This window comes from Triplophysa rosa, linkage group LG7 (genome assembly GCF_024868665.1).
Source record: "Triplophysa rosa linkage group LG7, Trosa_1v2, whole genome shotgun sequence".
NCBI lineage: Eukaryota > Metazoa > Chordata > Actinopteri > Cypriniformes > Nemacheilidae > Triplophysa > Triplophysa rosa.
The window spans coordinates 6,695,159-6,722,890 of record NC_079896.1 but is presented as its reverse complement, the minus strand read 5'-3'; the positions used below and the strand labels follow the sequence as shown (position 1 = coordinate 6,722,890).

General features: G+C 37.6%; 1 protein-coding gene across 4 annotated transcripts; it reads left to right on the top strand.

The window, feature by feature from the left end:
* Positions 1-769: 769 nt before the first annotated feature.
* Positions 770-15,815, top strand: mst1ra (macrophage stimulating 1 receptor a). 4 transcript variants are annotated; one of them, XM_057338502.1, is made up of 22 exons: positions 770-881; positions 1,008-1,029; positions 1,745-3,008; positions 5,653-5,826; positions 6,382-6,507; positions 6,716-6,886; positions 7,601-7,761; positions 8,828-8,963; positions 9,107-9,243; positions 9,414-9,584; positions 9,874-9,967; positions 10,058-10,267; positions 11,726-11,872; positions 11,950-12,103; positions 12,204-12,293; positions 12,383-12,580; positions 12,674-12,754; positions 13,584-13,765; positions 14,079-14,188; positions 14,303-14,468; positions 14,638-14,774; positions 15,152-15,815. In XM_057338502.1, exons 3-22 carry the CDS (start codon positions 1,818-1,820, stop codon positions 15,354-15,356), a joined length of 4,041 nt encoding a protein of 1,346 aa, XP_057194485.1. In that variant the 5' UTR covers positions 770-881; positions 1,008-1,029; positions 1,745-1,817; the 3' UTR covers positions 15,357-15,815. The 4 variants fall into 4 exon arrangements, with proteins under 4 accessions (XP_057194485.1, XP_057194487.1, XP_057194486.1 ...); XM_057338503.1 differs by having other exon boundaries at positions 776-881; positions 1,008-1,040; XM_057338504.1 differs by lacking the exon at positions 1,008-1,029 and having other exon boundaries at positions 772-881.
* The last annotated feature ends 11,917 nt before the right edge of the window (positions 15,816-27,732 follow it).

Sequence of the window (27,732 nt, the reverse complement as noted above, 5' to 3'; positions counted from 1 at the left end):
CATGTGGACAATGTACTCCTTTAAAATGTATCCAAATACTTCAGGCAAAATTTTTAGCCATAAATGATAATTAAACAAATTAGGGATCAGGGGACAGTTTTAATAGCTTCTTAATAGATTCCTGATCAAATCTATTGTATTGTAGGCTATTGCATTGCACTATATATAGCTTTACCAGCTGCGGAATTAATTGTACAATTAACTAAGTTTTTTTTTACTTTTTCAATTATAGCGGTTTTTAAACATTTTAAGTGTGTAAAAATAAAGTGTGTTTTCTAGCGTGTAAAAATAAGCATAAAAAAACAAATCATTAAGAATGATTCATTATAATGGAAAATCCTTCTTAGTGTAATTCCCTCTGCAACTAAAAACATGACACAGTCTAACAGTCACTGAAAGCAAATCACTCAGTTGCTTCCCTCCCTTCTAACCTCAAAGACCTGTGAATTATACATTGTTTTTTAACCCATAACCACAGTAAAGTTTTATTATTTATTGCCAGTGTGAATTGAAAGCATGATTAAACTGAAGCGTTTTCTTCTCGTTTCAGGACAGCCTGGGAAGTAAATTCCCTGCATTCCATCAATGAAAAGCTTATCGAGAGGGATATCTGTAAAAGCCACAGGGCAAAAGCCGAAAAGATGATAAAAGGCACATACATGTTTTATGTTTGTAAATGCGGTTAACACAAGCAAAATGGCGAATTTTGATTTAAATCCCTTGAGGGATACTTGGGTCGGGACGGGATTGTGCAACATTACTTCCTCATGAGGTGTATAGGCGTGTACCGTGAATGCTGGATTGCCCTACTCACAGTCTCCTGCAGATACAAGTCGAAACTGTCACGTACGAAGAAACCAGTCAATAGGCTACTTCAGTCTGTGAGTTTGCGTTTTTCATTTTCATTTGATCAATTTATATCAACTGTAGAGTTTTTTAATGGAATTTGACATGTGAGTGTAATCGCATGTATTTGACTGCACCCACGTTACTCTTTCACTTCACAGCACAGGACTTCTGAGAAATCAGGTGAGCCTCAGGTACATTTTTCATACCAGATAAATATGAACTTTTATCTTGCTTCTGTGTAGACTTTCTGTTACATGCTAATGACACAGGTCACATTTAAGTTCACTGAAATATAGGTTATGGTTCATTGATATTTGCTTGAAGCAGCGCAAGCACGCGTTTAAATTGTTGCCAACGAAAAGTTGGTTTTCAATTAGCGTTCGTTTGGTTACAGGATGTTTACGCTTTCGTGAAAATTACAGGTTACAGAAGACACTTACTTACTGTAAAGGTGTTTTTGCCACATTACAATATTTCGTCATTTTCTTTTTCTTTTGTAAGCATCGAGGCTGTATTTTTCACTAAAATAGTCAGTACAGTTCCCAACCATTAACACATTAGAATTTATGGTGCTTTCTAATTTTATTTTGTAATGTTTTTTTATTATTTAATTGTATTTTTTTCTGCATTAAGACGACTTTAAATTGCTGTCTTAAATGTCAATGACAACTTAATTTACAACTTTTACAAGACACAAAAGTGGTGAGTCTTCACTTTGCCACACATTTTGAATTGGTGATAAAAATATCAGAATATAACAGAATTATACATTTTGTTGTACAATACATGGCTACTTACTGTAAATGGCAGGAGACAGTGATTGTTCGTACATAGTTCTGACAACATTTTCACAGGGTACATGTTAACTCATCTGTTTTTGTTTCTCTCCATTCAGAGGTCTTGGTTTTCTCAACATGTGTTGAGGAGCGGTAACTAACCCTTCCCTCAGGCCACACAGGACCGTGGAGATGTTCATCAGCCCTAGCACCTTGTTAAAATGTGTCTGGTTCCAGATACATCTGACATGTGCCCTGAAAACATGTCCTCCAATCTTACAAACCTCTTTGAACTTTTCTGCCACCTACCCAGTTTCCTTTTTCCAAACTGCAAACGCCATACAGAACATAGTAGTTCACGAGAATTTCAATGAGGTTTACGTGGCATCACAAAATGTAATTGAAGCTTTGGACGGTCACTTCACCAAAAAATGGGAATTGAGAACCGGGCCATTTGGCAGTCCAGATTGTCAGACCTGTCATTGTGACATTAAGAATGAGCCAGGAACATCACAGGACACAGATAACCAGGTTCTTGTTTTAGAGCCTTTCGAACATTTGGACTTCTTGTACAAATGCGGGAGCACCCAGTATGGAGTCTGTACCCTACTTGAACTTACAGTTGGCAAAAGACTCCATGACCCTACATGTTTGTTTCATAACAATTCCAACTCGCCCTCTGATTGTCCCGACTGTGTCGCTAGCCCTCTGGGTACAAAAGTCAGCGTGGTAACAGACGGGCATTTATCATACTTTTTCACAGCAGCTACCATCAATACCACCATAGCTGGATCTTTTCACAAGCGATCCCTTTCCATTCGCCGCTTGCTGGCCACAGAAGAAGGATTTGACAGTCAAGTGAAGGGTTTGACTGTTCTTCCTCAATTCCAGGACACATTCACCATCGATTACATCTATACCTTCTCCACACCAGAATATGTGTATTTTGTATCTGTACAGTGGGAGAGCCCACTGAAACCATACGGCAGGTTGCAGACCCATCTTGGGCGCCTGCCGATCAAGGACAGCGAGCCTTGGATGTATAGGGAGATAGTTCTGGAATGCCGCTTTAAGCCCAAAAGAAGGAGAAGGAGTTACCGGGATACAGTGTACAACGCAGTTCAAGCTGCCCACTTTGGTACATCAGGAAAAGAGCTGGCCAAAGAAATGGGAGTGAAGATGGAAAGCACGTTTCTGTATGGAGTGTTCGCCGTAACTGATAATGAGAGAAATCCAACCAGACAGTCGGCCTTGTGTGCGTTTCCAATAGATGAGGTGAACATTAAGATTGAAGAGGGGTTCGACGCCTGCTGTTCCAATGGGACAGAGCGTCTTACACGTGGACTGAGCCATTTTCAGCCCTTTGAAATGTGTCCTCATGAGGTGAGTTTGTATTCATTACTAAAGCTTCTAGAAAATTATTTCTTAACTTTTGTGTTTCCTATTGAAGCTCATGAGGCCTCCAAGGACCTCCCTTTTTAGGGCTCCTGTACAAATCTTAAACTCCCAGGTTTTCAAAGACTACCTTTCGTTCGGACGTAATTTTCGTCATCTGGAGGGTCCGCGGTCGTCCGCACACCCCGTCCACGTGCAGCTCATTTTTTGAGACCGCACAGACGTGACGTGTACAACAACGCATGCGCGAGAAAAGTGCACTAGTCCACTAGGGGTCAATGCACAAACAGAAAATGTGTCGTTGTCGAAGAAGAATGATACAAAAGCACACGCTGAAACCAAGAACAGTAAGCTAAGAAGCATAATCTTCTCCATACTGTTTGGTTGTTGTACTTGTTGTCTTGCTGTTTGCTAAGGTTGTTAGAAATGGCGAATGACTTCCTCTATCATTCATTTGCAGTGGGTCTGTGAATGACTCGACTCAGCGCTGCCCTCTGATGGTCTGGAAGAGCACACATACTCATTTGTATTGAGCATGTGTCAAACTCGGACGTCCGCGCTTAATCCGTGATGAGTATGTTCAAGAAGCTGTGCAGACGCGTTTGTGCGCGAGACGGACGCGGAAAGTCAAGTATACCCGCGGCTTTACATGTCTGTTTGTGTGATTCAGCCAGTTTCCTCAAAAAAAATTGTAAGTTCTTTTCAAAACCTGTATGTCTTCATTTCATCTGTGGAACACACAAGGAGTTATTAATAGCCTGATGTACACACTTTTCTACATTTTACACTTTCCCCACACTCCCAGAAGAAAGGTACAAAAGCTGTCACTGGGGTGGTACCCTTTAAAAAGTACACTTTTGCACCTATAGAGTACATATTAATAACTCAAAGGTACATATTGGTACCAAATGTATAAATCTTTACCTAAACATTACATATTAGGACCTTTTCAAAGGGTACAGTCCCATTGACGGCTTTTGTACAGTACCTTATTAAAAAGAGTTTAATGGCTGTTTTATATATTGCACAAGTTGTATATTAAAAGAAGAGAACCATAAAAGAATTACGATGGTGGAAACTGAAGTCCAGGAAATGACTCATACAAACGTTTTGATATTTGTTTAACTTAAATGTGGAGCTGCACTTGTTCTGGGAAAACTCTGAAGGAGCCAGGCCTTGTCATGTACTGCGATTGCAGATTTTGAAGTCCTTGTTGTATTGTTGAATTCATGAACTCAGTTTCTGTTGTGCAGATACAAGCCACCGCATGTTCATACATGAACTTTAATAGGTCATTACGTTAGACCTAAGTTTCCATGGATCTAGAAGTATGTGCCAAGTTCAGCTTTATCTCTCAGGATCTTAAACAGGCAACTAGCCAAAACAAAGATGATTATTCAAACGTGACGTCAACCGTTTTTTTACCCCTAGAAACAGATATTAAGAAAGAGGATGCCAGAATGTCTTCTCCAGGCCTTCAACGAGTTTATTTATTCATGTTAAGATGTTTATCTTAAATAAATAATTATTTCTATATAATTTGCTCTTAAATGGACAATTCACTCAAAAATGAAAATTGGCATAATTTATTTACTCTCATGTCAACCAGAACCTGTGAAATACAAAAGAAAATATTTTGATAAATGTATCAGTGTTTTTTTGTCAATACAACAATGGGACCAATATGTTTTGTAACATTCTTCAAAATATCTTTTGTGTTCTGCAGAAAAAAGAAAATCAGGTTTGAAATGGCATGAGGGTGAATAAATGCTTAAATAATGTAAATTTTTTGAGTGAATAATCCTTTTAACAAAAAAGTATAATACTTTTTCATTTTAGTTTATCTATTTTTTTCCCTATGTACCAAATGACTTTCCTAAGTTGAGAATTATAATGGCCTTGTGCAACTTGGGAATTTATGATCAAATATTTAACTGCTGTAACAGTTAAAAGTTTCACCTCCACCATTTCAGGATATTTAATAATAAGGATAAGGATAAAGTACTGTAATTAATAAGGATGAAGACAGTACCGCACATCTGCTCTCAGTTCATTAGTTCCTTACATACTGTTGTCTCTGCTATGCACATTAAAGTGTCCAGATAGCTCTTCTACTGACAGAATGTGTCTGTCATCCTAATTTGGTCACACAGGGTCTGAGATTTAACAGGAGGAAGTAATTTATTATTGCCAGATGATGTCTGCAGCCTTTATTTTACAAGCTGTTGCCTCCTTTTTACCGGTTTGCACCTATTTTGTTTATCACTGTAACACAAACACAAATCTCCCAATGACCACAGGTTATATATTTACATTAAATAACAATTTGCACTTGGCAGACACTTTTATCCAAAGTAGTAAATGACCTATAACAACACCGAAAACAAACAAACAAAAAATAATGTATGAAATAAAATAAAAAAAAAAATAATGCGAACTTGACTAAGTGTAAACGAATTGGTGTTACTTCGAAGATAGACTAAAAAAGCCAAAACATTAATTGAAAATCACCATTTTGGGTGTGATGTCATTGTTATTTTTCTAAAGAGAGAAATACAGTAGTAAAAAATAAATGTAGGAATATTTACGGGATATTATTAATTTTACAAACATTTTGTTCTGTTTTGTCTAGAATGCAGATAGTTTGGCATGCAAAGCTCTTCCCACCATGGTGTCAAAACCTTACTACCGAGTGGACTTATTCAATGGGCAGCTGAAAGATGTGCTCCTCACTTCCATTCTGGTCACTACCATTGAGAATAAAACTGTGGCGCACATCGGCACAGATCGTGGGAGGCTCGTTCAGGTATAAAAAAACTTTGGCTGTGCTTATTGGATGCTCACTGTAAATAGATTTTACCTTTAAAAGACAAATGTTAGTGTTAATTAAATAGTTACAGTATGTCTTGGTCTGTTGGTAAATGTGTCATTTGATCTTATTTAACGGCATCAACAACTTGCCCATAAAAGTGAATGGAAAATGAGTCTGTTATTCACTGTTATAAAGCTGCATCTAAAGTTGTATGCGCATCAAATAGCACAGTATGTTCAAAATCTCAGTTTTCAAAAAACAGTAGGTGAGAAATACCCTGATGGTGTACTGGTCTTCTGCGATTTCTCATTAGATGCACACTTTTCTATCCCATAAGGCTAGCTGATGAGCCAGCACATTTAAAAAAAATGAATGAATTAAAAATACAGATACTGTGTGGCAGGTGACAGTGTTAGATACCAAGAAATATATTTTTCAAAGTTAAATCGTTCTTGTTCCATGGAAGAAAAAAGTCATTTTAAGTTTTTCTTGAACTGTCCCTTTTAGAATTTTGATGGACGAAAAATTGCTCTGTTTTTCTTTAATCAGATCATTCTGAGCAGGTCAAACCCTGTAATGTTAGCCAACTACTCTCTTGTGGAAGATAAGCAGAGAGTGTCACGAATAGCTGCCGTTCTTTCTACCGAGCATCTGCTTTTTGTCGTTGGAAACAAAGTATGTACGCCTCCAGAATTTACTTTTCACCAGTTTGTACTCATTAATTTTGTTTAAGTTTAAAGGCGTATCTGACGTCAGTAAAGTCTGGAAGTTTTCGTTTTTCCAAAGCATTTTTCTGATGTTCCATTAGCTGTATGCATTTTTCTGTTTACTAAAACAATGATCTCTTCTAAAAACATTTTTTCTATTTGTTCTATATGTACAGTTACTGAAAGTGTCCTCCAGAGGCCCCGGCTGTGCTCACTTTCTCAACTGTTCAGTGTGTTTAGAAGCACCTACGTTTATGGGATGTGGCTGGTGCGGTGGAGTCTGTTCTCAAGAGTCACAGTGTGAGAATAAGTGGAGTAACAACTCCTGCCCTCCTGTTATCACCCAGGTAAACACATAGCCAGTGGACTATAATGCTAAATATGCAATAAATGTCACAATAAACTATCTACATGTCTCATCTCATCATTGTGATGACTATGAACTAGTAATATAAGGCCTTCAGCGTCATATCAGGGCAGGGTAGGGCTGTGTTAACAAGCACCATACCTGTTGGACTTTTACCTGCATAGATGGAATGCCATCTTATCATTCAGTTAGAAAAATACGGTGCATGACTAAAGTTTGGATACAGCTCATTATGCATTGTTTCTCATTTCAGTACAGTAAAAACATAAAAGTTATAAAATGATACATATGGAAACAAAGGGAATTATATATATATATCTTTTTTATAGTAAACATCTGAGATAATTTTACAGCAATATTTAAAATGCATAGGCTTAGTTTACATTTGTCTTAGGGATAGTTCACCCAAAAATGAAAATTCTGTCATCATTTACTCACCCTCTTGTCATTTCAAATGATGACAGAATTTTCATTCATGATCCCAATAATATAATACTGGTGACACTTTACAATAAGGTTTTTTGTTAACATTAGTTTACCGCATTTGTTAACATTAATTAACAATAAACACAAATTTACAGCATTTATTTAAACATTTACTAATGTCAAGGTCAGGGAAACAAATCACAGTATCTCAGAACTATCACTATAGTTACAACCCTGTAAAGTATTTTTGTGTGTTGTTGCTTGTCAGTTTTTTCCCAGCACAGTGCCCTCCAATGGTAAAAGTGAACTCACTCTATGTGGATGGGACTTCCAGTCGGCCTCCAGGCCTGCTATCACTCAGACCTCACACCAGGTTAAAGTGGGAAACAGCATCTGTACAGTCATACCAGAGAAGAGCAGTAGCTCCCAGTAAGTAATATAAATTTTCTCCAATAGCTGAATATCTGAGAAGCTGAATAGCTTCAATATCTCCAATATTGAAACAGGAAGTTGGGGTGAACGATATCAAAGGGCTTGTGCCTTTAATATTTAGTTAGTACACTTTAAAAAACATAAACACATAAACATATGAACATACTGTATAAACATTTAGTTGCAAATAATCCAGAATGCAGCTGCACGTCTAGTTTTCAATCAGCCTAGAAGAACCCATCCTCCTGATTTCAATTCACTGGATGCCAGTTGCCTCCCGCATCAAGTTTAAATCGCTGACACTGGCCTTCAGAACGGTAACGGCAATTTCGCCCCTTTACCTTAACTCACTGCTCCAGGTCTACATCCCCTCCTGTCATCTTCGGTATGAAAATGAGCGACGCCTGGTTGTTCCATCACAGCGAGGCACCAAATCGCTTGCAAAAACCTTTACTAATTCGGTTCCCCTGTGGTGGAATGAACTTCCAGCCTCCATCCGAACTGCAGCATCCTTCACAACTTTCAAAAAAACAACTCAAAACATACCTGTTCCGCATTTATTTGACTAACCAATAACTGTCTATGTCTTGTGTCTATGTCAGCAAAAAAAATCATTCTTTCCCTTGCTTACTCCAGCTTTAATCCTCAGTAGCACGGCCTTGTAAATTTACGGTACTGTTTAGCGTGTTGACAAAATGTTATATGCTCTCCTACTTGTAAATTGCTTTGGATTAAAGCGTCTGCCAAATCAATAAATGTAAATGTAGTACAATTTAAAAAACATGATTTGCTTGATATTGCTAGTCTCATTCTAGAGAGCATTTATTTGACAAAGAATTGTAAACACCTCTGTGTACAAGATGAGTAATTTAGATTTTGATCCATTTTCCTAAAAGAAAACTGTACATTTTTCTACTACATATCTAAAATAATAGAGCCACAAAATATCAATTTAGATTTTTCTAATGCTTGCTTTTCAAGCACCACTACAGTCCAACCCCGTAGAGAATTGTAACACATACTGAATGTAGACTAAAGATAATTATTTTAAATCATTTCTCAGGCTTGTATGTCAGATTGACAGTGATGGCTCTGTACTGGACCAGAGTTTAAATATTACAATAGAGGTTAACGAAAAGAGAGTGGAAAGTGGATACTCCATCTCTGGAGATGCAAACACACACGGCTTGAGTTTTGTGGTAAGGACCAGTACATTCTCTCTCTTTCATTTTTTTATAAACCTTGGCTACATGATGCTGTCTGATACGCAGAATTTGCAGAAATGTTGTCTTGCAAATAAGCGAGAGATTAAATCATTTGTATACCTCACATCTCCCATCAGACTCCAGAAATCACAGATATCATTCCGAACTATGGACCCAAGATTGGGGGAACCTTGGTCACCCTTTTAGGAAAACATCTGGATGCAGGTGTGGACAGAACAGTCCGACTTGGGGACAGAATCTGCCCTGTTCAAAGGTAATTGTGCCAGGTTATTAAATTCAATGTTTAACAGTTATAAATCGCAGTCTGGAAATAAACTACATGGTTAAAAGTTTGTGGACACCCCCTAAAGAAGAAAGCTCTGAATGCACATCATTTATGCACATTTTCATGCTTTCAGAATCTCTTCTTTAATGTCTCCACAGCGTCTCCAGCAATGGCACGTCTATAGTTTGCCGGTCTGAAGGTGTGGAGGAGATTATTGAAGTAGATGTGAAGGTTGTCATTGATGAATCAACTATTTCAGCCCCAAAAATGTTCAACTACAGGGTAAATCCTGAGGTGATGGGGTTGAAACCCAGTTGTGGGTTTAGAAGGTAAGTAAATATTTAGTTTTAGTGTTGTGTTGTGTTTTATATGGAGGACAAGAAATGACAGATAAATATTTAAAAAACAGAGAATAAATGTAGAAATAAATAATAAGAGTTGAAAAAAAGTTATTTTGTATAATAGTATAATATTACGAATAAAATGCATAATAATAATGCAAAGTGAATACTTAAAATTATTAAGTAAATTAAGTACAAATTATTAAAAAAATACAGGTGATGTTAATGGTGATTGTGTTTTTATTTTTTTATCTTTTTTATTCTTGCTGCAATGAAGAGGATCAAAAATTACTATCACGGGCCAGAATCTGGACTCTGTATTCCAGCCCATCATAAACTACAGAGGCAACAACACAAGACCTGTGCAAGCTGTAAGACTCTTACCTTTTTAACCTTTTAGATTCTGTACAGCCATGTTTAATAACAGTGACTGTGTCACATTGGACCTTGTAACTCAACAGGTGTGCATTGGGCAAGGGAACCCAATACAGATTGAGTGCATGAGCCCTGCATGCGAGGAGTCGAGTGGAATCCTCACTGTGGATCTGGATGGAGCAAAGGAACTCATGCCTCAATCTTTCACCTGTCATCCGAATGCAGAGCCTATTCCTTTCGAAACAGAAGGACATGTGTTGGAGCTCAGCCCGGGGCAGGACGAAGTCTCATTGCACGTGTGTATTTTTCAGTTGCTCAGTATTTGTTGTTGTTAATGGAAAGTTTCGCTACTGGATTTTATTCGATTTCTTTGTTGCAATTTAGGGCTGTCAAATAATTAATCGCAACCAGAATAAAAGTTTGTGTTTACATAATATACTGTATATCTGTGTACTTTGCATATTCATTTTGTATTTATAAACACATACACATACATGTATACATATTTAGCATGTATGCATATGTTTTTATAAACACAAAATTATTATGCACAGTACACAGACATATATTATGTAAACACAAACTTTTATTTTGGATGCGATTAATCATTTGACAGCCCTATTGCAATTGCAAGACACATACGATGAAATTTGTGTAGACATTTGCAATATAGCACAGACTTTAAAGCGACAACGAGCAACTTCTACTCACTGTTGCCCCACGTGGTTGATAAGCGGAATTGTCTGTTTACAGTGTCGTAAAAACTGTCGCAAAGATTTCCCGCTGGCAGCTCAATACACGTGAGTTTGTTTGCAAAGCCGACAGACCCGGCGGACCCAGATACGCTATGAAAACAGCGCATAGCATGTATATATATATAACGACAACATTAGCCTACTCAACAACTGAACTGTTCAACATTTACACGGTTTACTGGTCTGAACTAAAGAATCTGCTACTTTTTACCACAACACGTTTATTGTGTTTTTTTAGTCTTCATTTACAAGCACTACACACATTCATGACGAAAAACGACCACATGCTAGCTATCGACACCGGCAACCATATATTATCTCTCAGCTAGTGTGAACCGGTGTTGCGCCAGTGACACAGACTAATAACAAATACGTTCAAAAGTACAGAACAGTAACAAAAAATGTACAAATAACACTTACAAATCCAGGAGCAGGACCGCTAGGTCTGCATCCGTTTTGCAACCCGTTGCCTCTTGCTGCTCGCGCCACTGAGTATAAGCCCGTCCGATATTGATTCGTGACCGGCCTCATGTCCGATCACTCTCTCGCTTTCTTTTCTTTGCTTCCTCCAACTAATCTGGTTAGCCTGGCTCTGCCATGGTGATGTTTTGGTTCGTTTCGTCTTACTGTTAGCTCTGCTGTTGGCTAACTTCTCCCAGGCTACGAGTAAAACGTGACGTATGCCATAAAGCAGGGGATAGGCGGGGCTTGTACCGGCCCGAACACCAAAGTTACAAGTGCAATTTCAGCCGATAGGAGGCTGCTTAGGTAGCAACGGCTGTAAAATTCATCCAGTTAAAAGTTGACCTACCACTAAAATAATTTTAGAGACATTATTTTAAGGTCAAAAAGTTGTCGTTGTCGCTTTAAGACTTCATGCTAGGTTATGAGTTATCATAGTCTTTAAATGATTAATCTTCCATATTATTAGATCTTCAAATGAATAGTCTTCCCTATGTTATTATATTGTACTCTTATAATATGGCGTTTTTATTTCAGCAAAAAAAACTGGGACTGGTGTCTGGTTGCATGAACATCTTCATGACAATTAATGGAGTGGATTGCAAGACTACAGTTTTGGACAATGAGATTACTTGCAGGATTCCCAAAAATATGACCATCCCCAGCCAGGGGGCGCCCGTCAAGGTCTGTAATCCATTTAATTCAGCTTCAGTAAACTCATGTGGGCTCTTCCCGATCTCATTTAATTCTTTTTTTTTCAGGTGTTTGTGAATGGGGAGGTTTATGACATTGGCATAGTGGTATTTACCAAAAATAGTTACATTGTGGGTATTGTGCTGGGCATTATAGCTGCACTTGGCCTTGGGGCGGCTCTGGCTTATGTAGTGATGGCACAGAAGAATAAAATGAAGAAAGGCAAGTCTATTCTGTCATTATTTTGACCTGTCATCACATCACAAGTGTGCCTGTGAGGCTTCCATTACATTATCCCTAATGTGTTGACTTTGATTGACAGCTGGCCTCGCTGAAGTTCGACTGTCCATGCATTCAACTCGCACAGCGGCGGAGAATTATGACAGATCACCTGATGGTGACTACAGAAGAGGTTGCTGAAATCATTATTTTGGCATTTTTCTATTTCAAAACCATGCATTCCTATCCATTCTTTATGGGCATTAAAAATGTGTCCTATAGGTCTATCACCCTTCCGTGATTCACGAACGACCTTCTCTAGTTTGCCATACGCTGGGTCCATGGACTCTGCAGCAGCTCCTATGATGCCACAGGTGATCTCTATGTCCTCTCTCCGACCACGTCTGCTGGAGGAGGTGAAGGATGTTTTGATCCCACCAAATAAGCTTAAAATTCAGCATGACCAGATCATCGGCAAAGGTACATTGGGCAATCACCCATTCATTACCATCATTATCTTCCTGTCTTTTCGTTGTCTTTTCTTGTTTCACATCATCTCATAATCTTTCTCAGGTCATTTTGGGACGGTGTATCACGGCTATTTTACTGATAACAATGACAAAGAGATTCACTGTGCTGTCAAGTCATTAAACAGTGAGTCCAAACTGTTTTAGAGTTGTATTATTTTGATACTTTAGTATCAAAATAAAAGTTATTTATGCTTTTTATTATTGTTATTTATGCTTTTTATTATTGTGTTATTTATTATCCGACTGCAACAGACACAAACTCATTTTAAAACGTGAGCTATGGTCACACATCACAACAACAGAAAGTTTCAGTCCTGTACAGAGTGCTAAATATAGTTTTGTTTATACATACTTTAGTTAGGAAGGAGTGACTAACATCATTTTTTCAGACTTGAAGGGAAAGTTCACCCAAAAATGAAAATTCTTTAATCATTTACTCATCCATATGCCATTACAAACCTGGATGACTTACTTTCTTCTGCATAATACAAAATTAGATATTATATAGAACCTTAGTAACCAAACATCATTGGACCCTGTTGACCTCGATTGTATGGACAAAATATCTTAAATGTCCAGAGTATGAAATTTAGCGGCATCTAGTGGTGAGATTGCGAATTGCAACCAACAGCTCACTTCAACCCTCCCCTTTCGAGGCACTACTGTGGCACACACAGGACTGAGAGATGTCGTCACATTTTCACTTCTTTGCCGAAGGAGATAACGTATTTACGAAATGCACTCTGTAGAGCAGTTTGTCCATTTAGGGCTACTGTAGAAACAACATTGGGTACACTGTTTCTTTAATTTTAGTGAGTTTGGATGATACTATGTGCTTCATGTCAATCCCATAGGCTGACTGTATGCACTTAACCATTGTAATGTTACTCATGCACAAGCATTATGGTTAAGAGGACAACATGAAAGATGCATGTCTCAATATTTCTCATAAGGGATCACAGAGATGGAGGAGGTGGAGCAGTTTTTACGAGAAGGAATCTTCATGAAGGCCTTCCACCATCCCCATGTACTGTCTCTCCTGGGCATTCTGCTGCCCAGTGATGGACTTCCCGTAGTGGTTCTGCCGTACATGAAACACGGAGACCTCAGACATTTCATCCGCTCTGAGCAGAGAGTAAGCACGTTCTTTTAATGCCAGTTGATTAAACTACAAATGTACCTATTTGCAAAAAGAAGAACCTATCCTGAAAATATGATTGGTTGACAGAAAGGTTTTTGCGAACCAACATGGACGTTAGGCTAACTTATGTTGCTTTACAAAGCAAACTAATTTCTTCACTTGTGAGATGTTTATTTTTAATGACTGAAAATTAAATATGGTTTATCTAGCTTTTTCTGTTTCTTACTATGAGAAGGTTCAAAAGCTCTTCCGCAACACACCAGTACTCTGTTCATATGTGACATTCTTTTTTATCCTTCATGTTCAGAATCCCACAGTGAAGGATCTGATTGGCTTTGGGCTTCAGGTTGCCAAAGGAATGGAGTATCTCGCAAACAAGAAGTTTGTTCACAGAGACCTTGCGGCACGCAACTGCATGTTAGTAGGCAAACAATCAGTTCATTAAGAAAGCCTTTTTGTATATATATATATCAATTTAAAGTAAGTAAACATATATGAAGTTATAACATATGTGATAAAACCTTTTTCTAGGCTAGATGAGTCATTCACAGTGAAGGTGGCTGACTTTGGCATGGCGCGTGACATTTACGATAAGGAATACTATAGCGTTCAAGATAGTAAAAAAGCAAAGCTGCCGGTCAAATGGATGGCAATAGAAAGACTGCAGACTCAGAAATTCACCACCAAATCAGATGTGGTAAGTAAACATTTCTTTTTAACGTTTTTGAAATCACACATGACCGGATATAATTGGAGAGAGTTTATCAAAAAAAGAAATGTCAAGTTGGTACAGTACAATGCTACTTTCTTTACGTTACATTGAAATAATGCAGATTGTTATACGCTGTATATTTTTCTCCCTCTAGTGGTCTTTTGGAGTATTGATGTGGGAGCTGATGACTAGAGGGGCCAGCCCGTATCCGGATGTGGACCCTTATGACATCACTGGCTATCTGATACAGGGCCGTCGACTGCATCAGCCACAATACTGCTTAGATTCCCTGTATGATTTTATATGTATTTCACTTATCTTTTTATTTAATTAATAGCAAATGGATCATATTTTTGTTGATCTTTGAAGATAAAAGAGCTCATTTAACAATGACAACGTGCATATACACAAAAGCGTTCTTCCTACTTCAAAGAGACTTACTAACGTGACAAATGTAAATACGTGGAAAGATAATTCTGAACCTAATTGCTAAAACAATGATATGATCCCTGTAAAAACATCATTATGTAGATATTGAATGTAATTATTTGTAGTTATCCCAATAACAAATACCAAAACATTATAGTTTTCTAATCATCTACATACTAACAGGAATTTAACAACACAGTATTACAGAATATATATTTTGATTTACTCTTTTATTATAGGTGGTCCATCCTGCTCAAGTCTTGGCATCCAGAGCCCGAGAAAAGACCGGACTTCTCCACACTCGTGAAAACCATTCACTACATCCACTCCAGTCTAGAGGGGGAGCACTACATCAACCTCCAGGTCACCTATGTCAATCTAGACCTACCGAGACCCTACCCCTCTCTCTCTCCACCCGTCCCTACACTATCAGAGCTGTCCTGACTCTAGATTTCTAGAATGAACTGTGTCTAATATAGTTGCCTTTATCTGCTGGGTTCAGAAACGCATATGATCCTATAATGTGTAAGTGACAAAGGAAATACACAGAAGAAAATTCTTCGCTCATCTGAAATGGTCATGTTGTCGTAACTTGCTTACTGTTGGTCACATGGACAAGGTGGTGTCATATTTTAAGGGATTTTAAACTATTTTTGGGCATCTGCAATTTGTAGGGAATGTCAGGCTTGAATGTAGTCTTTATTTGATACTTTTTTAAAACCGTATGGAAATGCATTTTACACTGGATAACAACTGAACATCATCTGTTATTGCTCACATTTTGATATTGTTTAAGTATAGCAATGAGGAAAAAGATACTTGAAATATGGTTTAATGTTTCATTATATTTTGTATTTTCTTATGTATTATTTGTTCAATGTAAATAAATTGATTTAAATGATTGAGATGTTTTTGGCATGACATTTTAAGAAGTAACAGGGACAGCGCTATACAGTGAAAATTCATATACTTCATCCAACTATTTTTAATAGATGTGCTTTGCCTTGATGTTGAAAAATGTCTACATCCAAATTAGTTTTTAAAAGGAACTCATAAACTAAGTTAATGCATAATGGCACAACTTTTGTTTAAAGGGATAGTTCACCCAAAAAGGAAGATTATTTTACCATTTACCTACCTACCCTCATGCCATATCAATCCCGTATAACTTTCTTCTGCAGAACACAAAAGAAGATATTTTGAAGAATGGTGGTAACCATTGACTTCTATTGTATGGACACAAAACCACTGAGACATTTCTACAAATATCTTATTTTGTATTCTACGGAAGAAACAGTCATGCCTTTTCTCTAAGAGTCAGTTCTCTAATAATTTTCACTCTCTTGACTGTCCAGTTGATATATTTGAACACATTTGAATCGAATAGGGCCTTTAATTAAAGAGACCAACTCTAAACTTTCCATTGTTATCTTGTCACCTGTCACTAGAGGTCAGTATACACCTGCTGTCGGTCATTCTCTACATAACAGTACTATCTCTAGTAATAACTGCAGGTTTAATTCAGGTTCGCCATGAAGTACTGCAGTGAGTCAGAGTAAACACATGGGAAGAAAAGCAACACTTTTAAATGTCAGTGTATTGAAGTGCTGAGTCACTTCTGTCGTCTGGGTTCGTACGACAGATTGTAAAGATCTAATAAGATTGTATAGGGGAATAATGGGAATTCATAAAACGTGTTCCCGGTCTACTTGTTTAAGATCCACCAGTGCACGATATAGACATTCAAAATGTAACAAAAAAGCTAATCTGGTTAACCAATGTTCATATTAGTTAATGTCAACAATTAAGTATGCTTTTGAATCGATCCCGCGGTACTTTGATGTCATAAGCCGATTGGTCCGCGCAGCGCTGCAGTGACGTCGAATACGCTTGTTTTGTTCATGCAGTAATTTATGCTGGTTAACGTTTTGAGGTAAAAGCGGATACGGATAAAGTTTATAAAGCTGAACTTTATAAACTCTCATTGTTGGAATCGGAGCTAGCACTCCATAACCGACTGCAATCTCACATTCGGCTTTATTCAGGTAACGTTATGAATCACGCACTTTAGTTTTCACGGACATTTGATCTCGATAGACCGAAGCAAAAGTCACTCTGGCTCTGTTACACATTGTGGAATGATCTGCCCGCCGCTACAACATCAGCAGATTCTGTAGCCATCTCTTACGTCAACACCTGTCCGATTAGTACTGACTTCTATTTCTTTTCTACTCTTTTTATCCTTAAATAAAACCTTAGCTTTGCATACTGTGGTAGGCTATATGAGACCAGTTTTACTGCACTTATGCTTTTTGCTGTCCTTATGTTGTTCCAATTGCTTCTATTGTTAACCTCATTTGTAAATTGATTTGGATAAAAGCGTCCGCTAAATGACTAAATGTAAATGTGAATGCATAGTTTACCCCAAAATGATTTTTTTGTGGTAGCCTGTGTGACAAAATAAACTGTAATGCCATTACTTGTGATATGCCCATTTTGTAAAATAGCATGTGCGTGTCTTATTATCAGTCACCATCATGCCTACACAAACGTCTGGGTATTTATTTCTCCTAAATTTACGCAGAAATGATGGAAATGGTTGATTATTGCTCCGCAAAAGTGGAAGATACGATAAGACAAATAAAAACCAGCATGAAGTGAGTGAGCTATATAAACCCCCATGTCCACAGATGTGCTGGTGTTTTTATGAAACTCAGGATATTGAGAATGTTTCTGACGTCAGAACCTCAGCAGGTACCTGTCATCTTGGACTCTGTGTTCCTCCTCGCCAGCTTTGAAGCTTATCTGCGCGCGCGCGCGCGCGTGTATGTGTGTGTGCTTGTGTGTTTGCAGTTTGAAAAAAGACTGCATTTGTTCAATAGAGCTGTTGTAGGAAATTATGGTTTATGTTAAATGTTGGCTTCTTTTTGGAGGGGGATAAGACTTAATCTTGTATGATGCATGACTGTAAAATACCAGTCTATAATTTGATGTACTACATTAATATTATTAACTTATTGCATCGATCACATAAATAAATATGCACATTCTATTTGATATATCTTGTGGTACAGTATGTGTCTTCGATGTGCACTGTATTATCCCAAAAGTCACGATTTTGCGTTTGGCTTCAAGGTTTGTGTTCTTCTTGCCACCGACATCTTGCTCTCTGTATTCAGTTTGAAGTTAACCTTGAGTCTGCGTGTTTCCATCGAGCAGGACTGCAGAACATTCTCCACTGCTCCTCTGTATTGTCGCAAAACATCTAGAGAGATTATGTAAAATCTCTCAGAGGTCACAAGGCTAGAGATTGGCATTCACATGAATGCTGTTGGGTTGAATATGTCTGCAGATGGGAATGAATAAAAAAATGGCTGCCATGCCACAAGAAGCACTTTTTACAGACTCAAGGCCACAGGTGGGAATAGAGTGATTGTTAAGGTAAACAATTTGGATCTCTGCAGATCAAATGTTTAGTTGCGAAAGAAAATACAAGGTATTTTTGGGCAAAACATTCTCAATCATCATTTTGAATGCTTTTTTCAAGTGTTACTACTCAAAGGTATATGTAATGCTCCAGTGCTGTAGTATGTCCAGACTCGGACTTGAGATGTTTTTCTGTAGTCTCCGACTTGTCTTGGACTCTTTGGTATCTGCACTCGGACTCGCCCAATGTTCTAGTTGGTCTCGACCGAGTCCGATGATATTTTCTCCTTCCAAACAAAACAATTGATGAAGCATATATGTTTGCTTTAGTTGGACTCTTGACTTTCATTAAGTTAATTATCTTTCCCCTTGGAGTAGGTTGCTTTTTGTGATGGATTTGAGTGTTCTGGTTCAAAACGCTAAGATATTGTGCCAAATTAAACTGTTACTGTGATACTGTGCCTCTCAACAATTGTATTTTAGCACACTGTTATAACAGACAATGAAAACCTAACGTTAAAACACAAGAATCAAGAACCCAACTAAAGAAAATACTGATTACAATAATGATGGTTTGTTGAAACTTCTACATTCTTTCAACATTAATTGCGGTGACAAAAGTGATGTTGTTTCAATGCAGTTATCACTGACAAGTCAATAAGCTGAGAATGGGAACATTTTCCATTGGCAGCCCAGAATGTGATTGTTACACTACAATAAAAAGACTGAAAATCTGAAGTTGCACTTCGGCTTTATGTGACTTTGGTGAAATTGCTAAAGTAAATAAAATGACCTAATTTGATCCGCTTTTTGATCATTACAAATAAAGTATGTGGTCTTGATTTTTGAAGAGGATTCTTTTTTCTGTCTCCTTCTCATTTGGACTCGGTCTTGACTTGGAGTCGAACCTCTTTGGACTTGGACTTGACCTCGAACCTCTTTAGACTCGGTCTTGACAGGGTCTCGACTAGTCCTGGTCTTGGACTTGTCTTGGACTCGACAAAGGGGGACTTGACTACAGCCCTGTAATGCTCAGAAGTTGCCCTTCGATGTTTGGAAGACTGATTGGTCTTCTTGGTTATATTTTATTTAAATGTCCAATGTGTAATTTTTTTTCCCGTTACTACGTCGTGGATCTATCGACAGAAGTGCAATACGGGTGCTGGTCATATAATTAGAATATCATCAAAAAGTTGATTTATTTCACTAATTCGATTCAAAAAGTGAAACTTGTATATTATATTCATTCATTACACACAGACTGATATATTTCAAATGTTTATTTCTTTTAATTTGATGATTATAACTGACAACTAATGAAAATCCCAAATTCAGTATCTCCGAAAATTAGAATATTACTTAAGACCAATACAAAGAAAGGATTTTTAGAAATCTTGGCCAACTGAAAAGTATGAACATGAAAAGTATGAGCATGTACAGCACTCAATACTTAGTTGGGGCTCCTTTTGCCTGAATTACTGCAGCAATGCGGCGTGGCATGGAGTCGACCAGTCTGTGGCACTGCTCAGGTGTTATGAGAGCCCAGGTTGCTCTGATAGTGGCCTTCAGCTCTTCTGCATTGTTGGGTCTGGCATATCGCATCTTCCTCTTCACAATACCCCATAGATTTTCTATGGGGTTAAGGTCAGGCGAGTTTGCTGGCCAATTAAGAACAGGGATACCATGGTCCTTAAACCAGGTACTGGTAGCTTTGGCACTGTGTGCAGGTGCCAAGTCCTGTTGGAAAATGAAATCTGCATCTCCATAAAGTTGGTCAGCAGCAGTTGGTTTCTGCAAAGACCCTTTGTCACCATATACATTTTTTTAATGTCTTCTGCTGACCTCAGAAATGGGTTGCCTGGTTTGGTGACACAAGCAACGTGTCACTTTGCTCATATTACATGTGCAGCTCTATTAATATGCATTAAACCTCTTCTTTTGCATCATGATGTGCTATGCAGTTTTCGGGTTAGTCTTCTGCCTCTATACATTAACAAGCAGGATCACGTACGTGCAAACTCATCTATAATATATGAGGAACAGACTAGTCACACACGCTGCTGGTCAATGTGTGCTTTTAATGTACGTACTGAGAGGTTACTTATGAATGCAAACTGTAGAACCAATGATCTACAAGCAAAAGATGCATCCGACAAAAAAAATTATCAAAGGGTTTGATGAACTGAATTTGTCTCGCAAATTGATTATACAACAGTAGTGTACTTGGAAGTCTCGTTGCTCATTTCGCAGTTTCATTCCTCTATTTCGGTCTGACTCACAATCTGCAAGGGACTGTGATATAACTATGTTTCAAAAACACTATGAGAACAACTTAATTCTCATTGAATGTGAAGCAGTCACTAAACATGGCATATTGATTATGTCCCAGCTAAAGGAATAGGAATTTTTGGAAATAATTCACTAAAAATGCATTGTTTTCTCATCCTTATTTTATGCTTTTATAGTTTTTTAAAGTAAGTTGTAAGACTGTTATTTTTTAAGTCAAGTGTGTGACATTTTAATCTCATGTTATGCGTTTATAATGTAACGCTGTTGTTGTTTGAATTATGACAATGTTTTTTACAGGTTCTCCACTTTATTCTTGTTTTCTTTTTATATTGTGCTGCTGCTATTTCAAAAGAATTAAACAGCGATACAAAAGTGACTTTGACAGACTTTCTCCTTTTCTTCTTCTTCTTCTTCTTCCTTTTCTTTCAATCTATTCTATCGCTCTGTGTCTCATCGGTTGAGTTTTTGTGCCCCAGGCTCTCCTTCTTTTATTTTTTTGCTCAAAGCTGGTATATTGCAGAGTTCTATGCAATACACCTGAGATAAGCATATGAGACAGCAGCAGTTTTTTATTTCTTCTTGACAGAGGTAGTCATAGAAACCTTTTACATTGGAGGGCTGCATACTAGCAGCTGCAAACATTCTACGCAAACCTTCATTTTAATGTGCCTTCATGTACCATAAGCAGCTTTCCTTTAAACTTTTCTTTTAGTATTGTAGATGGTGTTTCGTTTATTGTTTATTTTCCGGAGTGTAATGAGCGGGCTTAAAATTTTTCCCAGCATGCTGCAAAATTGTACTGAGCTCATTCTGCACCGCTTTATGGTGCTCTGTGGTACAAAAAAGTAAATTACTATCCATTTTAACTGCACCTCTTGTCAGGGTGGGATTTGTGCACCATAATTAGAAATTGTAACATGAGCAAAACTATTTGAGTGTAAAGTTCAACTTCTACCAGAAAGACTCGGGAGGCGAGAAAACTTGATAATGAACATTTATTAGACAACTGATCAGCGACAAGGTGCGAATATGGTAAAATATATAGTTCTTTGGCGTAGTCCCCGTCCATAGCTCGCATCCAGAGGGTCAAGAATTCCTGCACTTCCTGCCTGATGATGATGAAGGCAGGGGCGCAGCCAACCCCCCTGGGGTTAATGGACAGGGACCATCCTGGTGGTGGTGGGGAGGATGGGGGTGAATATCGGCTGCTTCAACTGCGATCGCAAACAAAAGGTAAGTGGCGAACTTTTATACTCCAAGTGTTAGGTGATGATTGGTTAGGTGATGATTGGTTAGGTCTATACGTAGTAAGTGACGTAAGATTGAGTCTTCCCGGCAGAACTAATGCTGAAGCTTCATTTCTGAAAATGTGCATGAATTTGAGAATTTTCAGCCTGATCTCAATTCGTAACAACTAAACCCAACTTCACTGGCGTCAAAGCAAATCCTAATGAATGAAATCGTACATTAGATTAGCCACCTCACAAATTAGTTATTGCCATGAGATTGTGTTGGAATTATTTTATTTTTTTGGTCTGGTCCCTGGGCACAACCTGCCACGAATCGATAATGTTAGAGAGCATCTTTATATAATTGTTTGTGTAGGTCTTTTAACATAAGTTGTTGTTTTAGTCTGCAGATGTGAGCTAAATGTGACAAAATTGTCTTTTAAGGACGTTTGGTATATCTTCAAAAATCAATAAAGTAAATAATATTTTCACTTAAAATGCTTAAATGTTTCTGTGTGTGTTAAGGGGGGAAGGAAAGAGAGAAAAAGATGATATATGATCTTCCCAGTCATCTGGGAAAGATGAAGGCAAAGGTCAAGTGTAAGCCTAAAATTACAATTTTGCAGAGATATTTTGGAGTTGCCATTTTATAAAAGGTCAATCTGCCTCAAAAAATTACTCTGAAAGAATGTCAACATCATGCCTGTTAAAAGTGAAATGTTTCGTACTTTTAAAGGTCCAGTGTATGAAATTTAGCGGCATCTAGCGGTGAGGTTGCGAATTGCAACCAGCTGTTCACTCCTCCCCCCTCCCTTTTGAAGCACTACGGCGGCTGACACAGGACTAAGATGTCGCCACGTTTCTGCTTTTTTGCAGAAGGAGATAATATATTTACGAAACGTGCTCTGTAGAGCAGTTTTTCAGTTTTGGGCTAAAGTAGAAACAACATGGCGAATTCCATGCAAGGGGACACGCAGCATATGTAGATAGAAATAGCTCATTCTAAGGTAATAAAAACATAACACTTCATTATGTAAGGTATTTATACACCTCTGAAGACATAGTTATGTGTATTATATTGCACTTATGTCAATAGATATCCCAAAGAAATTGCATATTGGATTTTTAAAAGTTCATCATTGACTATTTTGAAGTGATTAGTGACTCATTTTGTGTAATCGTTTAAGTGATTTGTTTTGTCTAATCTGTTTTGTAAAGTCTTTCTGCCTATTTCACATCTAATATAGTAAACTTTTTGAGTTTCAGTCAGTAATCAAACAAGTGAAACGTGAAGCTAAACAAATACTGTTTCATCACAGGAATCCGTTGAAAAAACACACAGCAAGACTCGGCATGTTATAAATGAATCAATTGTAATTGAATTTTGCTATTGTGTGTGTCCGTCATTATAGCTGGTAAAGCAGACGTTTCAGTATTGGAAAATCTGTGCCCCCTAAAACTTTATTTAACAGAGGCAGGGCTCTAAGCAAAATGATCAAGTCTTGACAGAGAAATAAAATATTTATTTTCTACAGTCCTTCTTTCCCTTTCTCGTAAACTCTCACTAGTTGAACACTGTCATTGCAATAAAACATGCTGTAGTATCTGTTTTATCTTTTTGTACAGTAGGTACAAATATCGCCATCTGTCAGCACCATGGACAAGGATTTTTTCATACGCACTGACTGTAGGTACTCTTAAGAACTCTGATATATAAGTTTACAGTTTGAGCTATACTGTAGCCCAATAAACTCTACGTAAGAGTATTAATGGTTAATTCTATTACTTATATATTCCTTGTCTGTACTTCCAAAGATTTACGCACACACAAAACACTCATCTTCCAAGGACCCTGATTTGGTTTCTGAGCTTATCACCATGGCAACCTAGCTTTGACGCTGAATACGTTAGATGGCCAACAGAATTCTTTTGAAAATCACGGTGCTGTATCAATTGATTTCAAATTAGTGCAGAAAACATCTTTGCTGCATTGTGAGTTTGTGCTAAAGAGAACCGGCGAACTGTCTCCCCAGAATGAATGATAAGTCACCAATGCTTATGGAGTATCCAAAGTATGTGATATTACATTGCTGCATATTTAAAGCTAAAGCATCAAGTTGAAGTGCTCCTCACTGGTTTTCACAGGAGATACAGTATACTGAATTTCAGAGAGTGGTCTAGCGAAGTGGTCTGCTAAGGTGGCCCTGTAGGAAATAACATTATTAAACATTTACAGTCTGCAGAGAGACCAGCTATATTTTACAGAATTTGCAGAAAACTTGAAAGTGAAAATTCAATGAGTCGACATGCATGCACGTACGCACGCACAATGCCTCCCTCAAACACAATACATGTTGCTTTCTTTCTGTTGGCATCTTTCATTAAAAAAGTCCCTCATTCATTACGTGTTACTGATGCAACGCGTGTGCATTCGGCAAGCCTGTTTGATTGGCCCTTCATTTTGATGAGAAAAACAGGAAGAGGCATGTCTGAGAATACATTTTGAAAATACATGCTTCTTATTTGATTTCACAATTTGTACATTCATCCAAAAAGTAGCAAGAAACATCATTGTGACTTCATCTAATGTAACTGTAACTAATGCTGCCTTCACGTGCTCTCGGAAATTCGATAATTCCCACTTCAACCCGGAAGAAACATCTGGATTTAGTAACATTAAAAGTATTTAGTAACATTAAAACCTTAATGTTACTAATGATTTAGTAGCATTAAAACATACAAGTATCTGCTAATATCAAAAGAGCACCGTTCCATAAATTATTTCTGGGTTGAAGTGGGAATAATCAAATTTCAGAGAGCACGTGAAGGCAGCAGTAACTCACCCCAACCCAAACGTATAAAGCCTGTCAATCAAAATATCTACACTGGCTTCCAACATTTACCATGCAGCTTTGTGTTTGTGAGCGATCTCACTGTGATGGAGAATGTGCCACTCTTCATGGCACTGGACGTAACTGGGGCATCTGTGTTGTGGTAACCATGACAACCTGTGAGTTTGTCATCTACAGTGGCAAAGCTCTAAGGGGATAGAACTCATGATGCTGAGTCTCTACCACACACCCACCCACACAAACACACACATATACTGTATGTGCACATGCAACATACTACGGTCTCAGGTTTAATAGTAAACCAGAAAACATACTGTATTTGTGACATTAGTCTGAATAGGCCTAAATAGGATGTGGTTAAAAATCTGTTCTGATTTTGAGAGACTGTATGTTTGAACCCCCATTGCATGCAATTAGCTTTGTGCCCTTGAGCAAGGTGACTGTTATTGTTATAAGCATTTGAATACACAGGCCTGCTTATTTATTTGATTGTGTATCCATAGGTAAAATACAGTATATATTTTTATCTAATAAACTAGGATAAATATTGCATAATGGTATCATGTAATATCAGGTGAACTTTCCCAATACATTATTTCATCAAACAGACTTATGGAACTTTTCACAAACTTATCTCAAAGGACTCGTAGTAAAATGTTTTTCTGTTAGGCCTCAAAATCTCTGCTGCCTGCTTTGAAAACGCTTCCACCTTCCAAAAATCTTATTCCCAAAACTGTGAAGCGGTTCGTTCCCAGCAAGCCGAGGCTTGTTGGTTGTTACGTTTCACGCTCCCCTCTGCACATCGTCATGATGCCTGTAGAAATTAGACTAGACAATCGTCAAGGTAACCAATCATCTTTAAAGAACTCATGATGCAAATAACATTTGAAACATTGACTAAGCTTGCTGGGAACCTTTTCAAACAAATATTTGGGTAAAAAAGTGGTGTGCCTCTCTGTCTGAGAGACAAAAAAAAAAAATCCATCCATCCATTCTTCAAATCTCTTTACTTTTTGCAGGATCTCGCTGTCCTGAGTCGGCATACCTTAGATTGATGGCCATTTCCTGGAAAATCTTATTTCAACCATGCATAATAAAGTTAGATAGTAATGTAGTTTTAGTATTTAATGATCTGCATATTGCAATTTAAACACTAATGAGATTTGATGGTGTTTTGGGGTGCTTGCTATTCATTACTAATATGGTTGTGAATGGAAAGTGTTGCATAAGGAAATGTATTGTCACTCATTAATACTTTCTTCAGGATGACGTCCGCTTCTTAGGCTGTCGCTATGCTAAGTGACAGTCCCGCTAATTAAATTAAACAAATGTCATAATTAACAGAGAGAGAGACAGACAGAGAGAGAGAGAGAGGTTCAGGACAAAAACAAAAAACATTTTCAAGTCATTAGTGGTTAACCTTTACTTTTACTTTTACAACATTTCAACAATCTAGTTTTTACTACCGATTTGGAAGCTTGCTGAACTTTGTGTGCAAGCTTTTATTCATGCATTAAACCAGTGGTTCTCAAACTTGTCGTTGTAAGGCCCCCTTTGTGTTAAGTGCATCGCTTTGCGGCCCCCCATATAAAGACGTATAATCTTAAACTTAGAATTTTAATTAAACCAAAAACATTCAGTTATACAGTGCTGGAACCTCAATTCTTTTGGTTGGTGGTGTCATTTTTCTGATGTTTGATTGCATAAAATCTATGATAAATTTCTATATTTCATAAAATGCCACAAAATCTGTGGCCCCCTGGATCCATCTTGGGGCCACCCAGGGAGCCACGGCCCCCAGTTTGAGAACCACTGCATTAAACTCTGTTAATTTTTCTAAGTTTAACAACTGTTCCTCCCTGTGTCTGTCTCTCTTATTCGCACACACACCAACACATGGCCGTCTGTGTTGATCACGTCACTAATGAAACAACTTTGCTGCGCCACATCAGAGTCCACCCACGTTGTTCGTATATGGCGCAGGTGGCCAGCCCCCAACAGACTTCACCAACCCGCTGAGTCACAAACACTGTCTCACTGGCTCTGCATATCTAGCATAATAAATTATTCCCAGGGGTGAAGAGTTATAAATATTTAGCTATAGTATTAGTAGATTAAGTATTCAGACATCACAGACCTATGCAGTGTTTTTATAAAAGCATGCTGTTCATAGCCAAAACTTTTTTTGAGCTATTTACTCCCTTTTTAAAAAATTGCACCACAACTAATTAGTTTCAAAGCAGAAAATTCTGACACTAAAACAACAATGAATGTTTTGTATTCTCAAAGTAATTTTAATTCAACTTAATTGATCTTTCTTGTACTGTTTTACAACAGTATCTGGGTTTCTTTCCTTGAAATGAATAATTTACAATGAAGTATCACCTATGGCACTAGCAACACCAAGGCCATGAGTTTGATTCCCTGAAAAAGAACATACTCTTAAATAGCTTGAATGCACCACAAGTTGCTTTGAATAAAATAATACGGCAAAATGCATTCTGTAAATGTCTACTTTAATATTTTAAGACAAACAAAAGAACAATAATTACAGTATACAGTATAATTGACAGTTTTTTGAATATTAACTTTTCTCCAACCTTCTTTTACAATCTTTTTTTGCTGCCGGTGCTATATGACTAAAATGAAAATGTCAGTGTTAGACAAGAATTTGAGATACATTTTGACCCAATGAAATGACAACAAACTCCAAAATAGGCCATTTATCCAGACCTTTGTTCTTATCTGTATTTTCTCTCCTCTAATGAAAGGAGGGTACACCAAGAAATAACACCATTGAGAATCATTTCAAAGAAACATAATGCTCCTTTGAACAGAGGCTGTGGCACCCAAAAGGGCAGATTTTGATGGTGAGGTTGCTTGTGTACGTCAGAATACAATTCTTGATATCTAAAGTGCTGTCTGAATATAATCAGCACCATAGAAAAGAGAACAAATAATAGGGATCAAATGAATAGCAGCTAGGAAATAATAAAAGTAAAAAGATTATAATTCACACAAAGT

What these genes read in the sequence shown, in the direction of transcription:
- mst1ra (XM_057338502.1), top strand. Translation starts at nt 1,818, where the DNA reads ATGTTCATCAGCCCTAGCACCTTGTTAAAATGTGTCTGGTTCCAGATA. An exon ending in GAGAAGAGCAGTAGCTCCCA is followed by an intron (nt 7,762 to 8,827) that starts GTAAGTAATATA and finishes ATCATTTCTCAG; the next exon opens with GCTTGTATGTCAGATTGACA. An exon ending in CTTGCGGCACGCAACTGCAT is followed by an intron (nt 14,189 to 14,302) that starts GTTAGTAGGCAA and finishes ACCTTTTTCTAG; the next exon opens with GCTAGATGAGTCATTCACAG.